General features: G+C 44.5%; 1 protein-coding gene across 1 annotated transcript in view; it reads right to left on the bottom strand.

Moving 5' to 3' along the window:
- The window catches only part of PIP5KL1 (phosphatidylinositol-4-phosphate 5-kinase like 1), a 50,066-nt gene extending 39,499 nt beyond the window's left edge, over positions 1-10,567 (bottom strand). The window contains exon 1 of the mRNA XM_082264510.1: positions 10,450-10,567. Within this exon, the coding sequence (XP_082120636.1) occupies positions 10,450-10,494 (45 nt within the window). The 5' untranslated portion in view covers positions 10,495-10,567. The remainder of the gene's footprint in view (positions 1-10,449) is intronic.
- Positions 10,568-16,116: the final 5,549 nt, after the last annotated feature.

Genomic DNA, 16,116 nt, shown 5'->3' with positions numbered 1-16,116 from the left:
AATCATGAGCCTCATGGAGCGTAGCAAAGGGAAATTAGTGTTCAGCCCTTCAGATCAGAAATAACTTATGACATTCAATGCTCAGTGTCACGTGTGCGGACAGCGCTCACTGGCACAAATGGGGGGCCACAGAAAAAACCTAGTGAAAGATCAATCTGTGCTCCAATTCGGGAGGCTCTCAAAATTATAGAGTTAGGACTGCAGTACACTGGGGTGCCTTGGCGTGGCCACTGCGGCTTGCACATTTGCAAATGTGCGTGACTATACACCTTGTTTTTAACGTGACTTGCTAGGGTTAATTTGGTTTTGTTGCAGGCTAGCTAGTAAGTGACCTGGGAATTTGTTTTTGATGTGCGTCGCATTTCCATGTACTCATTTCGGCAAAGGATAGTTATAGGTTGGTCTGGTCACCATTTATTTGTACAGAAAGATCCAAGCTTTCTATGATTTGTCTACATTTAAATAGGAAAAAAAATGTCTGGCATTCGGGATAATTCACACTAGAACGCACGCATTACTGTGCATTCCCTTGCGGTCCGTTTTTGAAAGCCCATTCATTTGAATGGGTTGCAAAAGGCACTGGATGGGGGGAAAAATGGTGCTTTCACTACACCAAACAATATGGTGCTGCGGTAACATGCATTTTGGTAGCTGCAAACACACTACATTTTCAAAATGTGTTTGGGGTGCCATTAACAATTAATTGGCACCAGGCGAGGACTGGGCCAGGGGGCAGGGGGGGCAACTGCCCCCCGGGCTGCTCTGATGCCCCGTTAAAAGGCTGCACTACTGCCTAAAGGATTACCTTTGATGAGAAGTAAAAAGTCTCCACTTCTGACCTACTGAGTGCGGGATGAAGACAAGGACAGAGTGCAGGCCTCCCCCCCCCCCCAGCAAGGATGGTGTAGACTGTGTCTGAACAGAGGCCAGTTCTCTGCCCCACTGGAGACTCTCCTCCCCCTCCCCCTCCCCCCAGGCAGCCCCGACCAAGCTGAACCACCTCCCCAACCCCCCCCCCCCCCCCAAATACCCTCTAATGACCAGGTCGGGAACCTGGATTCGCCCGGTAGTAGAGAGCTCCTCTGAGCCTCAGCCTGGAATGGGGGTCAGGAGGAGAGCGGGAGGAGGGAGAGCTGGAGGGTGGCTGCACGATGGGCCTCTGGTTTGTACTTGCCCCCTTGGCCCGAAAGTTGCCCGAAAGTTGCCAGTCAGCCCCTGATTGGCAGTCGCGCCCATCTTGCAAGGGCAGCGAATTCAAGTGTGGTGCAGGAAACATGCATTCAACGTGCCTTGCCCACATTGTGTTTTGGTGTAAATGGGCTCTTACACTTTCCTGGCCCATTTACACTATTGTAATGCACACGTTATGCATTGCTATTCATTCTGAATGGCACCACAACACACCTTGCAAACAGATGCGTGTCACAGCACAACATTCATTGTGCTGCACCTTTTTTTGGACAGCCCTAATCTACCTACACCAGATGCCCTGGAATGCATTGATCAATGCATGCCAACCTATATACATTATAAAAGCAACGTATTTCAATAAGAGCAGCTCACACCTGATGTGCGCTGCCCTGTACTAAATTAAAAAAAAAAAAAAGGGTTCCACAGATTCTACTTTTTTCAGCACAACCCATGTAAACGCATATAAACTCATCACAACATGCAAAGTCAAAGCAGTCAGTCGAAGCTTTAGTCAAGGCCTCGTTCACACTGTGGCTCATACGACTCAAATGGACTGTTTGTTTATATGTGGCTGAAGCCACCCGGAGCTGCATGCAGACAGCCTATGTTACTCTAGGAAAGCCTTTCTCAACCTTTTCAACACAGAGGAACCCTTGAAATAAATTTCTGGTCTCGGGGAACCCCTGCTAAAAATTAAAAATCTACAACTCATGACACATTAGTGTGACAGTCAGTGGGAAGAATGCTCCTTACTCTTGTCATCATTGGGAAGAATTACCCCCTTACAGACAGCTAAAAGGAAGAATGGTGTCATTGGGAACTTATTGGAGAGGCAGAAATTGCCCATTTCTCAAGGAACCCCTAGCAACCTCAGGAGGAACCCTGGTCTAGGAGGACGCATTGGCTATACAGACACATAAACCAACTGCATAAACAAACAGCCCATTCATGCTGTATGGGCAACACCACCCATGTGAACGTGGCCATAAAATAAAGGTTGCTGAAGACAAAAAAAAAAAAGTGTATTACAGCACACTGCATGTTGAAATGCAAAGCAGCAAGCCAACACACATGCATTTACCTGCAATCAATACACATTTTACAGTTTATATGTACTTAAAAGTGGAGCTCCACCCAAAAAAATATTCCACATTTGGCATGTCATTTTGGGGGGAGACAAGTACCTAGTTTTAACACTAGCACTGTATAGGCTCTACTCGGCTCGGTTTGCTTTTCTACTAAAGTAGTAAGTGGGTGGGATTACAACGATTCTCTGACCAATCAGTGGCTAGTAGTGAAGAACAATCAAGGCTGCATGCAAAGGATTGTGGGATATGGTATAGGTACAGCCCGCTTGGAACCCCAACTGAGGTGGTACTGTTTAAGCGAGCCATACCGAGCCGTACCATGTAGTGGAAAAGCGCCGCTGTACCAAACCGTACCGAACCGTTCCAACACGTACCATGCAGTGGAAAAGCGGCAAACCAAGCCTTACCATGCAGTGGAAAAGCGCCTTACATTTGGGCTAACAAGTCCTTAGATGTGGGTAGTTAGCTTCCATTTTTCAGGCTTAAGCTGGCCATACACTAGCCAAAAAATCATTCAAAGTCATTGTTCGAAAAAAGAAAAATCGGCCGTGAGAGCAGACAATTGTGCCATCATGTAAGGCCTGAATTTTGAATGATAAATCGTTCAATGGACATAAATGAATTCAGTTTGTCACATATACCTAGTGCAAACAGTTTGGCCGAGAAACACATTAAAGCGGAGTTCCACCCTGGGAACGTTTTTTTTTTTATAAAAATACCCCCGGGACAGTCAGGGCTAGTACATTCCACAATGGATAGCCTCTGATCTGTCCCTGGTTGCACTTACCTTTTAGAAGAAATACTTACCTTGAAAATGTATTGTCCAGTGCTGCCATCTCAGGTGTGGGCAGCTTGAAGCCAGCGCGATCCTCTTCTGTGTCCTCTTCCGTCTTCTTCGGTCCCACGATGCACTGCACCGGCCCCGCCATCATTTCCGGTGCCGCAGCGTCATCCCTGCACAGCTTCTGGGCATGCCCAGAAGCTGTTTTGCAAGGCAGGGGAGGACTGGGCCAGGGGGCAGGGGGGCAATTGCCCCCTGGGCCGCTCTGATGCCCTGTAAAAAGGCTGCACTGCTTCTGCCACAGACATGCCTAAAGGATTCCTGGTGAAGAGAAGTAAAAAGTCCCTGCCACTGACCTACTGAGTGCGAGATGAAGACAAGGACAGAGTGCAGGTCCCCCCCCCCCCCCTCCAGCATGGATGGTGTAAACTGTGTCTGAGCAGAAGTCGGTTCCAGGTTCCATGCCCCACTGGAGAATCCCCTCCCCCGGCCAGTCCCAACCGAGCTGTCCCAGCAAATCCCAAATGCCCCTTGCTGGCCAGGTCAGAAACCTGGATTTAGCTGGTGAGTAGAGAGTACCTGGAGCAGAGCTTCAGCCTGGAATAGGAGTCAGGAGGAGGCTGGGAAGAGGGAGAATGGGAGGGGGGGCTGAGTCGCTGCACCATGGGCCTCTGGACTGTAGTTGCCCCCTGGGCCGAAAGTTGCCAGTCAGCCCCTGTTGCAAGGTATGACGGCGCCTGCGCATTGATTCCTGGGAGCGATGACGTTCAGCTCCCAGGAATCAATGCATGCCAGGAAGTGACGAATCGCCGTGGCCGCCGAGGGGAGGAAGAGGAAGTAAGGTGAGTATATTTTCTTCTAAACCAGGTAAGTAATAAAAAATAAAAAATTGCGATTATCCATTTGTTTTTCAGGTGACCCGGAGCAAGAAGATGGAGGTAAGTCTAATTTAAGGGTGGAACTCCGCTTTAACCTTTCAATTTATCGTTCGTTCGGCAGAATTTTCCAAACTGTTCCTTCGATTTTTCGGCTCTGAAAAGTTCAAAACGATTTTCTATTTGTGCCCATTAACTGGACGAAAAACAAACGAATGGACCAAATGACAGATTTTCAAACGATTTTTCGGCTAGTGTATGGTCAGCATAAGAATGTTTTCTGCAAGTACAGAAAATATCTGCAGACTTGCCAGAAACATTGTGTTCTTCTCAGTTCCTTGAACTGAAAGCACAAAAATGTTATCTTCTTTCCAAACGATCTTCTGTATGCTACAAAGTTTCCCACCTCACCGTGTAAAGGCGATGATGGAGGGGGGGGTTAGTCCTCATCAGGACAGCAAATTAGGGTGACAACCATAGCTCCCTCTAGAGATAGAGTGGGAGGAGAGAATGTTGTTACCTTAGAACAGGAAGTGTTATCTGCGGCATTACCAGGTAAAAATAAAGGAAAACAGGCCAGAAAAATGAAAAATAATGCAGCCACCACCATACCTAAAGACTGGTAAACTGCAACAGATTACATTTTTGATAATGATAATCACCCTTCCACACTACAGTGAAATAGCAAATATTAGTAAAAAAGAATTGCTGTGAAACATAAAGTGTCTATTCACACTAGTCCGACTTGTCAGGCGACTTGGTCAGCCTGACAAGTCACGCACCGTCGCGTCCCATAGTGTAGTACAGGACCGGTTCCAATAGGAGCGACTTAGAAAAAGGGTCCTGTACTACTTCGGGGCGACCTGGAGCGACTTGCATAGACATTCATTTTATAAAGACCGTGCAAGTCGTGCTAAAGTCAACGATGCACACCACTTCACAGGTCGCCCCCTAAGTCGGATCACCGTAGTGTGAACCGACGCAAACACTTCTATTGTAACAGTGAAAACAACAAACTAGCTGCTGTACTAAAAACTCCTAAAATTTACATTATATTACCAAAAGTATTGGGACGCCTGCCTTTACACGCACATGAACTTTAATGGCATTCCAGCCTAAGGCTCCTTTCACACGGAGCGGACCGTATTGCGATCCGCTCCGGCACTTTTTTTTTTTTTTTTCACGGACACGGATGACACTGGTCATCCGGTCCGTATGTCCGCATATCATCTCATCCGTTTGCGGATGATATACGGACATAATTTACTGTATGTCTATGGGATTGCGGATGTCAGCGGATGACACCGCTGACATCCGATTTTGCGTCCTTTCCGTTTTTTAAAATGGAAGAAAAAATAGGGTTCTGTTCCGTTCCAAAAAATGGAACAGAACTGAAAGGACGCAAATCGGATTTTAGGGGATGGTCATCCGCTGACATCCGCAATCCCATTGACATGCATTATGTCCGTATATCACCCGCAAACGGATGGGGTGATATACGGACATACGGACCGCCCGTGTGAAAGAGGCCTTAGTCTGTAGGGTTCAATGCTGAGTTGGCCCACCCTTTGCAGCTATAAAAGCTTCAACTCTTCTAGGAAGGCTGTCCTCAAGGTTTAGGAGTGTGTTTACTGAAATCCATGTCTCAATGGGGTATGGTGGGCAGTGTTGCCAACCTAATAGATTGAAATTTACTGACACGACACCCAAAATTTACTGGCACAGCCAAGTTTTAACTGACATTTCCAAAAGTTACAAAATTACAGTTTTATGTGCAAATTTTAGTATTTAGGTTACAATTACAATATGCAATTCACAATGTGATTTAGATATTAACCACTTCTGGACCGGAAGGATTTGCCCCCTTAATGACCAGGCCATATTTTGCGATTTGGCACTGCGTTACTTTAACGGAAAATTGCGCGGTCGTGCAACGCTGTACCTAAATAAAATTGATGTCCTTTTTTTCCCACAAATAGAGTTTTCTTTTGGTGGTATTTGAACACCTGTGCGATTTTTATTTTTTGCGCTATAAACAAAAAAAGAGCGACAATTCTGAAAAAAAAAAAACAATATTGTTCACATTTTGCTATATAACATTCCCAAAAGAAAATTAAAAAAGCTGGTCACATAGTAAATAGGACGTGCCATTGATCAGCTTTCCTCAGCTCGCACCTAACAGGCTCCAGTAGAGGAGAGCCGATCGGCAGCTCTCCTGACGGGGGGGTGGGGGGGGGTGGGTCTGTGCTGGTAATCAGAGCATTGATTACCAGTGCAGACCCTTGGGGGATGCCACTAGAGCCACCAGGGATTGCCCACCCATGGCCACCAGGGATGCCAATCAGTGCTCAGGGAGCCTGCCAGTGCCCTCCTCATCAGTGCTGCCCATCATTGCCATCTATCAGTGCCGTCCACCAGTGCCCATCATTGCCATCTATCAGTGCCTCCCACCTATGCCCATCAGTGCCGCCTATTAGTGCTCATCAGTGCCCATCAGTGCCACCTATCAGTGCCCACCAATGCTGCATATCAGTGCTACCTATCAGTGTCGCCTATCAGTGGTGCAAGGTTTTTTTTTCTTTTTTTGCTAAACAAATAAAAGAAAGACCGAATTTTTTTTTTTTTAAAGTTTGTTTATGTTATAAAATTTTGTAAATAAGTTTTTCTCCAGCACTGATGAGCATTGATGAGGCCGCACTGACAGGCACTGATGGGGTGGCACTGATGATGGGGCACTAATATGCAGCACTGATGAGCATTGATGAGGCCGCACTGACAGGCACTGATGGGGTAGCACTGATGATGGGGCACTAATATGCAGCACTGATGAGCATTGATGAGGCCGCACTGACAGGCACTGATGGGGTGGCACTGATGATGGGGCACTAATATGCAGCACGGAAGTGAAAGTGCCCTGTATTGAAGTGGTTAAACCCGAATCTGCAGCTAGCATACTTGGGGTTTAGTTCCTTTGGACCATTACATTAAATCATCATGTAATTCTGTAGAGGTTATAAATAGTTTTTCAATTCAGCACTTGTGATTTCTCTGAAACCTCGTCATTTTGTGCGGCCACATGCCAGCTGGTAGCAGGAATCTGGCTTGCAGTTCCAGCTCTATAAGATTAGTGTGACAGCGATTACTGTGGTGGTCCAAAGACAAGAGGTGGGGCTGTGGCACGGAATCTGCCGGCTCTGAAAAGTGATGTGACCCCCCCTCCCCCTTATTCTATGCAATCATATAGCATGGCAGAAGGTGGATAACTCACAAATACATGCATTACTATTCCCCATTGTTTTGGCATGCAAAACGATTCCTAAATATGCATCACCAATTGCATGTGTAGTCACTTGGTAGGAGGTCCCCTTAAACCCAAAACTGATATTTGTAGTTGGATCAGATGCGTTAGCAACAGATCGTGTGCAAACGAAACCCCTGTTTTTAACGCATACTGTTAGACAGGATAATTCGGTTGGTTGCAGGCTGGTCGGTATGTTGAGCTTGGAATTTCTTTGGTTTTGTTTTACATGCCTTGCCCTTCAATGTCCTTTTTCCTTCCTTGCTGCCAGTTATAGGTGGGGCAATGACCATTTGTTTGTACTGTTGAAATACTCGTGAGGAGATGCACTGGACACCTTTTCTGCCATAGTGCTATATGCTGGATGTCGAGTTCTCCCCTGTTAGACAGGATAATTTGGTTGGCTGCAGGCTGGTCCGTAAGTGGAGTTTGGAATTTCTTTAGATTTGAGTTGCCCTTCCATGTGCTCCTTGTTGCAAAAACCAGTAAAGGTGGGGGCAGTGGCCATGTTTGTAGTTTGTACTGTTGGAATACTGGTGAGGGGATACACTGGACACCTTTGCTGCCATAGTGCTATATGCTGGTGGTCCAGTGCGCCCCTGTACCCCTAAGGAGGGGTGGGCTCCCTCCAGGCTCACCTGCCCTCTGCCTATCCATTATAATGCATGTGCTTCCACTGTGGAGGCTCTCAAAAGTTAGGACTACAGGAAATACTGGGATGCCTTGACGGGGCTCGGTAGCTTATGCATGTATTTGCAAATATGTGCAAACTAAACCCGTTTTTAACGCATACTGTTAGACAGGATAATTTGGTTGGCTGCAGGCTGGTACATAAGTTGAGTTTGGAATCTCTTTGGTTTTGTATGAGTTGCCCTTCCATGTGCTCCTTGCTGCAAAGGCCAGTTATGGTGGGGACAGTGGCCATTTTTGTTGTTTGTACTGTTGGAATACTGGTGAGGGGATGCACTAAACACCTTTGCTGCCATAGTGCTTTACGCTCGGTGTCCAGTGCGCCCCTGTACCCTTAAGGAGGGGTGGGCTCCCTCCAGGCTCACCTGACCTCTGCCTATTCATTATAATACATGTGCTTCCACTGTGGAGGCTCTCAAAATTTAGAGTTAGGACTACAGAAAATATGGGGTGCCTTGAGGGGGCTCTGTAGCTTATGCATGTATTTGCAAATGTGTGAAAACTAAACCCCTGATTTTAACACATACTGTTAGACAGGATCATTTGGTTGGTTGTAGGCTGGTTGGTAAGTTGAGCTTGGAATTTCTTTGGTTTTGTTTTGCATGCATTGCTTGAAGGGCAATGTCCTTTTTGCTTCCTTGCTGCAAAGGCCAGTTATTGGTGGGGCAATGGCCATTTGTTTGTACTGTAGAAATACTGGTGAGGAGATGCACTGGACAACTTTTCTGCCATTTTGCTACATGCTGGATGTCCAGTGTGCCCCTGTACCTTTAAGGAGGGGTGGGCTCCCTCCAGGCTCTCCTGCCATCTGCCTATTCAATATAATGCATGTCCTGCCACTGTGGAGGCTCTCATAATTTAGATTTAGGACTACAGAAAATATTGGGGTGCCTTGACGTGGCTCTGTAGCTTATGCATGTATTTGCAAATGTGTGCAAAAACTAAACCCCTGTTGTTAACACATACTGTTAGACAGGATAATTCGGTTGGTTGCAGGCTGGTCGGTAAGTTAAGCTTGGAATTTTTTTGGTTTTATTTTACCCAAGTTTTTCTACCTGTTTCGGGAATGTTTCCCTTGGCCCCTGTTAGTTTTCATTCACTTGACATTTTCAATCATGCAGCAGGAGCAGTAAGACTCCCAGGCAATTGAAGCAGAATCTGGATCACAAGTGGGGGCAGGGCCATATCTAGAAATCATGTTACCTGTGCACACCTGAACACTGATGCCTTACTTTAATGCTCCGCCCCTTGGGTCATGTGATTTTTTTTTTTTTAAAAATGACATTTTTAATACACTACTGTCTGCCTCCCATTTTAAGCTACTTTTCAAATGTACAGACAACCAAACTGCAAAGAAAGATGGTTTTATTTTTCTTTAACTGTAAAGAGTCTTCTGACTCCTCTAAGCACCCCAGTTCTGTTGCTAAATGTATCTACAAATATCCAGAGAAAGTGCAGAGAAGGGCAACCAAACTGATAAAAGGCATGGAGGAGCTCAGCTATGAGAAGAGGAGATTATAGAAACTGAATTTATTCTCTCTTGAGAAGAGGAGATTAAGGGGGGATATGATCAACATGTATAAATACATAAGGGGTCCATACAGTGAACTTGGGAGTTGAGTTGTTCACTTTAAGGTCAACACAGAGGACAAGGGGGCACTCTTTACATCTGGAGGAAAACAGATTTTGTCTCCAAATACAGAAAGAGCTGTGAAAATGTGGAATAGACTCCCTCCAGAGGTGGTTCTGGCCAGCTCACTAGATTGCTTTTAAAAAAGGCCTGGATTCTTTCCTAGGTGTACATAATATAACTGGGTACTAATATTTATAGGTAAAGTTGATCCAGGGAATATCAGATTTCCTCTCGGTCGATGAGGAAGGAATTTTTTCCCCTGCTGTACCAAACTAGATCATGCTTCGCTGGGGTTTTTTCGCCTTCCTCTGGATCAACTGATGGTATAGGATTGTGTATATGGGATTGTGTGGTTGGGTTTTCTTTACTGTTTTTGTTTTTTATTGGTTGAGCCAGATGGACTTGTGTCTTTTTTCAACCTGACTAACTATCTAAGGTGGGAAAAATGAAAGAAGATAAGGAAAAGTTTTTCACAATTGGTAAACGTGAAGCTTTGTGCTGCTCCCCCTTACCCTACTGCCGTAAGCACTGGACCATGAGTGTGAATATTATAAACACAGGCCTGGTGCGGAGGAGCTGACCATTAGATTCCCAGAGGGAAGTAAGCAGGTAAACAACCTCACCCACATCCAATCATTTCTAAAATATCACCATTGAACCCACGATGCACTCTGATGTGGACATTTGGTGACTTCCTACAGAAATAGAATATGAATTATGAGGAAGGTTCCAAGAGAGCTTAAACAGCCCTATAATGCTTTGCTGACAGAGGCTGCAGTGCTTGTGGCTTTTAAATAGCTGCAAATTAATTCCCAAGGAGGCCAAGATGCAGAACTAGTGCAGAAATAATGCAGAAACACAGACTACTTCATCGATCTGAACGTTGTACTTACAGACACTCTGCTTCCTATCTGTGATCTGGTCTTGTTAATCTCCATTTTCAGAAACCAGGGACAACATGATTACTCCATAAGCAAGGGGTGCTTGCCTAGATCTGTCCGACCTAATGCCATCTAATGACCTGAAACAAACAGTATAATATTAATTGGCTTCTCAAGAAGTTGGAACTATAGATATTATGTAATACGGCGGCACAATGATAGACAATATACAGTTACCCATATCATCAGTATAGGGTTGACCATACATGGTGAAATGTGGTTGTACAATCTCATTTTGATCCAGCAACGACTATAGAGTGCTTAGTTACAGTATATATAACCTGAATATATTAATTAACCACTTAAGCCCCGGAAGATTTTACCCCCTTCCTGACGAGGGCCTATTTTGCGATTTGGTCGTGCGACGCTGTACCCAAATGAGATTGACGTCCTTTTTTTCCCACAAACAGAGCTTTCTTTTGGTGGTATTTGATCACCTGTGCGATTTTTTGATCATGCGCTATAAACAAAAAAAGAGCCTCAATTTTGCAAAAATAACAATATTTTTCACATTTTTTTATATGAAATTCTCCCCCCCAAAAAAAAATGTAAAAATCAAAATTGTTTAACATTTTAGGCCAATTTGTTTTCTGCTACATATGTTTGGTAAAAAAAAAAAAAAAAATCACAAAAAGCGTATTTTGATTGGTCTGCGCAAAAGTTATTGCGTTTACTAACTAAGGGAAAGATTTTTGTCTTTTTTTTTTAACGAGTAATGGCGGAGATCTGCGATTTTTTTTTTGCGGGACTGTGACATTGCGGCGGACAGATCGGACCCTTGACTGACATTTTTGACACTTTTGGGGGTACCAGTGACATTACTATAGTAATCAGTGCTATACATATGCACTGTTACTGTAAAAATGACACTGGCAGGGAAGGGGTTTACTGTATTTGAGAAGGAGGGGTTAAGTGTGTCCCTAGGGGCGTGCTTCTTACTGTGATTGGATGTGGCTAGTGATGTAACAGCAGAGATCTACGGTCCTACATAGCAGGACCGTATGATCTCTGCTCTTACACAGGGGAGAATGACAGGCGGCTGTGTTTACATTAGCCGCCTGCCTTTCTTCCGGTGTAACCGACGATCGCGAGTGAGCGGCGGACATCGGGTCCGCCGCTCACACGCGTGGGGGGGGCGTGAGGGATCGGGAGCGCGCATCCGGCAGCGCGCGCTCGCTCGCTCCCTAGAGCCTCACAGGCAAGCGACGTAGTACTACGTCGCTTTGCCTGTGAGGGGCTGACTGCCGACGTAAATAGTAGTTAGGCAGTCAGCAAGTGGTTAGACAGGCCCCCAGATTATAGATATACACCGATCAGCCATAGGTTTATGACCTCTGACAGGTTAGGTGACAATCAATGCCATCTGAAAGTCAGTGGGATTTTTTAGGCAGCAGTTAAACATGTTGTCCCTGAAGTTGCTGTGCTGAAAGCAGAAAAAATGGACATTGCAGTGTGTTTTGTGTGGGTCACAGATTGGTCAAAGTGCCCATGCTGACCTGTGTCCACAGCCAAAAGCACCTATAATGGGCATGTGAGCATCAAAACTGACCACAGAGCAATGAAGAAGACCAGAACTGGACCACAGAGCAATGAAGAAGGTGGCCTGGTCTTTTGATTGACATTTTCTTTTACATAATTTGGGTGGCCGATGCATGTGTGATGCTTTCCTAGTGAAGAGATGACACCAGGATGCAGTATGGGAAAAAGGCAAACCTTCTGCTGGGAAACCTTCCCCTTCTGCTGGGAAACCTTGGGTCCTGCCATTCATGTTAACATCTACAAACATTGTTGCTGACTAAGTACACCCCATCCAGAAAACGGTATTCCCTGATGACAGTGGCCTCTTTCAGCAGGTAATGTGCTCTGCCACACTGCAAAATAATTTCAAGAATAGTTGGAACACAACAACGAGTTTGAGGTGTTGAATTGGTCTTCATATTTTCCAGATCTCAAACCATTGAGCATCTCACTGGGATGTGCTGGAAAAACAAGTCTGATGCATGGAGGCCCCCCTCGCAATTTACAGAACTTAAAGGATTTGCTACTGATGGCTTGGTGCCAAATACCACAGTATACCTTCAGAGGTCTAGAGAGGCATCCATGCCATGAAAATTCAGGACTGCTTTAGCAGCAAAAGGGGGACCTACTTAATATTAGGTGGATTGTCATAAAGTTATGGCTGATTCTTGATTGGTGTGTATGGCAAATCTAAAGGAAACTGTACATGAATTATACAATCAGTTTGTACCGTGTATGTCAACTCAGTTAAAGAGGTTTTTCACATTAAAAATCAGCAGCTACAAAAACTATAGGTGCTGACTTAATAAACACTCACCTGTCCAGGGATCCAGCGCTGTCCTCACCAGAGCTGTTTTTTTCACCGGTCTTCAGACCCTGACATATCAACTGTGGGCAGCCGGCTTCACCGGTACTGTAGCTGCCCAATGTGCATGCGTGAGCCGCGCTGCACCCTGTGGGTGGCCCTGTAGCTTTTTGGGACCTTTGAAGTGTCAGGCAGGGAGGGGGGGGGGGAGAATTGTCAAACTAGGTAGCCCCCCCGGAAAAAAATTTAAAAGTCCCAAAAGTTGAAGGGGGGGGGGGGGTAACGAGGAGGAAGAGTGGGGCTTCCCCTTTTGGGTGAAATTCTGCTTTAATAATTAAATAGAACATTTATCAGCACCACAGAAAATGACACAAAGTATATATCTAAAGCCAAAACCTTTTTGTTCTTTGGATAGAGTAGGGAATGGTAAAAGCCCCTGTCAGATTTTTTCTTATTTGCCCTATATGTCCCAATAAGGAGATTTGCCTAAACTTCCTGTCCCATAGAAACAAAAGGAAGTACAAGGGAATCTCCCTAAACTTAGAAAATCCCAGATAACAGTTGTCACTGGAAAAAAGGGTCCCTATTGGAAGTCTTCCTTTCTATTTCTGTTCTATTGTATGTAGGCTGCCAGACCAGAATTTGCCAGCCTGCGGTGATTACATTCATGAAGGGACAAATAACTCAAAGTTTGTCAAACCCTTAACTGATTTTTCATCCTATTTTATTAAAATGCTAAAGACCCCTCTAGGGGAATCTAGGATGGAAAAGGACCTGGGGGTCCTGGTAGATGACAAGCTTAGCAATGGGATGGAATGCCAAGCTGCTTTAAGCAAAGCCAACAGAACACTGGCATGTATTAAAAAGGGGATTGACTCCAGAGATAAAATTATAATTCTCCCACTCTACAAGACTCTGGTCCGGCCGCATCTTGAGTATGCTGTTCAGTTCTGGGCACCGGTCCTCAGGAAGGAACGGAAGAGAGTCCAAAGAAGGGCAACAAAGCTAATAAAAGGGACTGGAGGACTTCAGCTATGAGGAAAGACTACAAGCATTGAACTTACTTTCTTTGGAGAAGAGACGATTGAGAGGGGATATGATATCAATGTACAAATACTGTACTGGCGACCCTTGCATAAGGAACAAACTTTTCACCAAAAGAGAATTTAAAAATACATGCAACCATTCACTAAAATTAGAAGAGAAGCAGTTTAACCTTAAAGTGCGTAAAGGGTTCTGTACTGTAAGAGTGGTAAGGATGTGGAATTCTCTTCCACAAGCAGTGGTATCAGCAGGGAGCATTGATAGTTTCAAAAAACTATTAGATGGGCACCTTAGAGACCACAGCATACAGGGGTATACAATGTACTATTGACATAAACACTTATACAAACACACACACTCTTCATAGGTTGAACTGGATGGACTGGTGTCTTTTTTCAACTTTACTAACTATTTGTAACTATATGACTTAAAGTAAGTGACAAACAAATGAAACCCTAATGCCAGCAAAAGCAGTTACAGCAAGTTTTTTTCTTTTAGAAAAAAAATAAATAAATAAAAAAGGTGAGCGCCGTAAGCTGCCAGTATTGTATGGTTTGTCTCTTCCTACTGGGCAAACTGGTTTGCAGAATAATGTGGAAATATAAAGACATGTGGATTGAAAATGAATACAGGCAGTCCCCGAGTTACATACATCCAACTTACATACAACTCAAACAGAAAGTGAGAGGAAAATCTAACTCTAGGTAGGGAAATTCACTCCAGTAAAGCTGGATACACACTATACAACTTTTGTTGGTAGACTTCCTTTAGATTTAAGCCTCGTACACACGCAACGATTGTTGGCCGTGAATTTTCGGCCAACGTCCGATCAGTCGATTGTCGGCTTGTTAGCATGATGCTTCCGACAACCGACTGCAACTTTTCGGCCGAACAAAATCTGGTGTGCATGCTATAAAATTTTTGTTGGCCGTCAACAGAACGGCCAATTGTTCTTCAGTCAGTACAGATTTCGGCAGACAAAAATGTGATGAGCAAGACTGGGCATGCTCAGAGAAGAAAAAACACACGAAAAGTAAACCAGAACATGACATCACTTCTGAAGTTGGTTTTTGTTGGCCGATAAAATTCGTGTGCAGTCTAGAGCACATTTCAACCAACACAACAACACTGGACAAAAGACGGCCGATCGGTCAGCCAACAATCGTTGCGTGTGTACGATGCATTACCTTCAACTATGTAGTACAAGGGCCTGCATGATTGCATACAAATTGAAAGTGTTTAGGTCTGACCTCATATTATATGGTTTTGGTAAGTCTGAAGGAAAAAATCTAAAGAATCCAGCTTAATGGGCCATACACACTATACAATTGTCTTTAGATTTTTTTCCTTTACATTTACCAAAACCATATAATATGAGATCAAATCTAAACACTTTTAGTTTGTATGCAATCAGGCAGGCCCTTGCACTACATAGTTGAAGGTAAATCTAAAACACAAAAGTTGTATATTGTGTATGCAGCTTAAGAGTTACCATGGGAAAAATGTGTCTCCACTGAAGCTTGATCACCAATCCTTGCTTTCACGATAAGCCAAAATATTCAAAATCCAATTGTCACAGGGAAAGAAAGTGAGGTGAGATCTTCTGAACAGGAGTACAGACAGCAAAACAAATTTTACAAGGGTGTTACCCTTCCCTATGCTATCCAAAAAAAAAAAATGTACCGACTTACATAAAATACAACTTAAGAACAAACCTACAAAACCGATCTTGTTTGTAACCCGGTAACTGCCTGTACATACCCAGAAAACTAGAATAGGCTTTAAGTACACATAGTAATCAGAATACAGTATTTCTTACTACAATGGGCTTTCAATTCCACCGTATCATTGTAGGCAATCCTTTCTGCTGCTGCAGTGAATATTTTTTATAAAACAAGTGAAATTCATTGATCGATGTCTTTCAGTTCACCTGCAATGAATCCCTTGCAATAAAAGCCAGAGGAAAGCCAGAAAAGACGTAAGTAGACTGCAACCGATGCATGCAAAGCGAGGAGCTGTATATCAGCCAGGTATGGTGGATAGTCTTAGGGGTGGTAAGAAACCTGGCTGAGCAATGTCACTGAGGAGAACCATGCAGCAGGTATAGGTAGTCAGGATACAAGGTGATGGTCATTGTAGAAGTAGGCAAGGACATGCAGATTGGTCGAGCCCAATGCACTGAGCACCAGGCAGAGAGAAGACAAGACTGGAGTGCTGTAGGTGGGGCTGCAGGTAGACGAAGACCCAGGTGA

Source organism: Pelophylax lessonae (genome assembly GCF_965119305.1).
Source record: "Pelophylax lessonae genome assembly, chromosome: 7".
In the NCBI taxonomy this organism is placed as follows: Eukaryota; Metazoa; Chordata; class Amphibia; order Anura; family Ranidae; genus Pelophylax; species Pelophylax lessonae.
The sequence above is the reverse complement of the archived record's forward strand: the minus strand, read 5'-3'. Positions and strand labels throughout refer to the sequence as shown.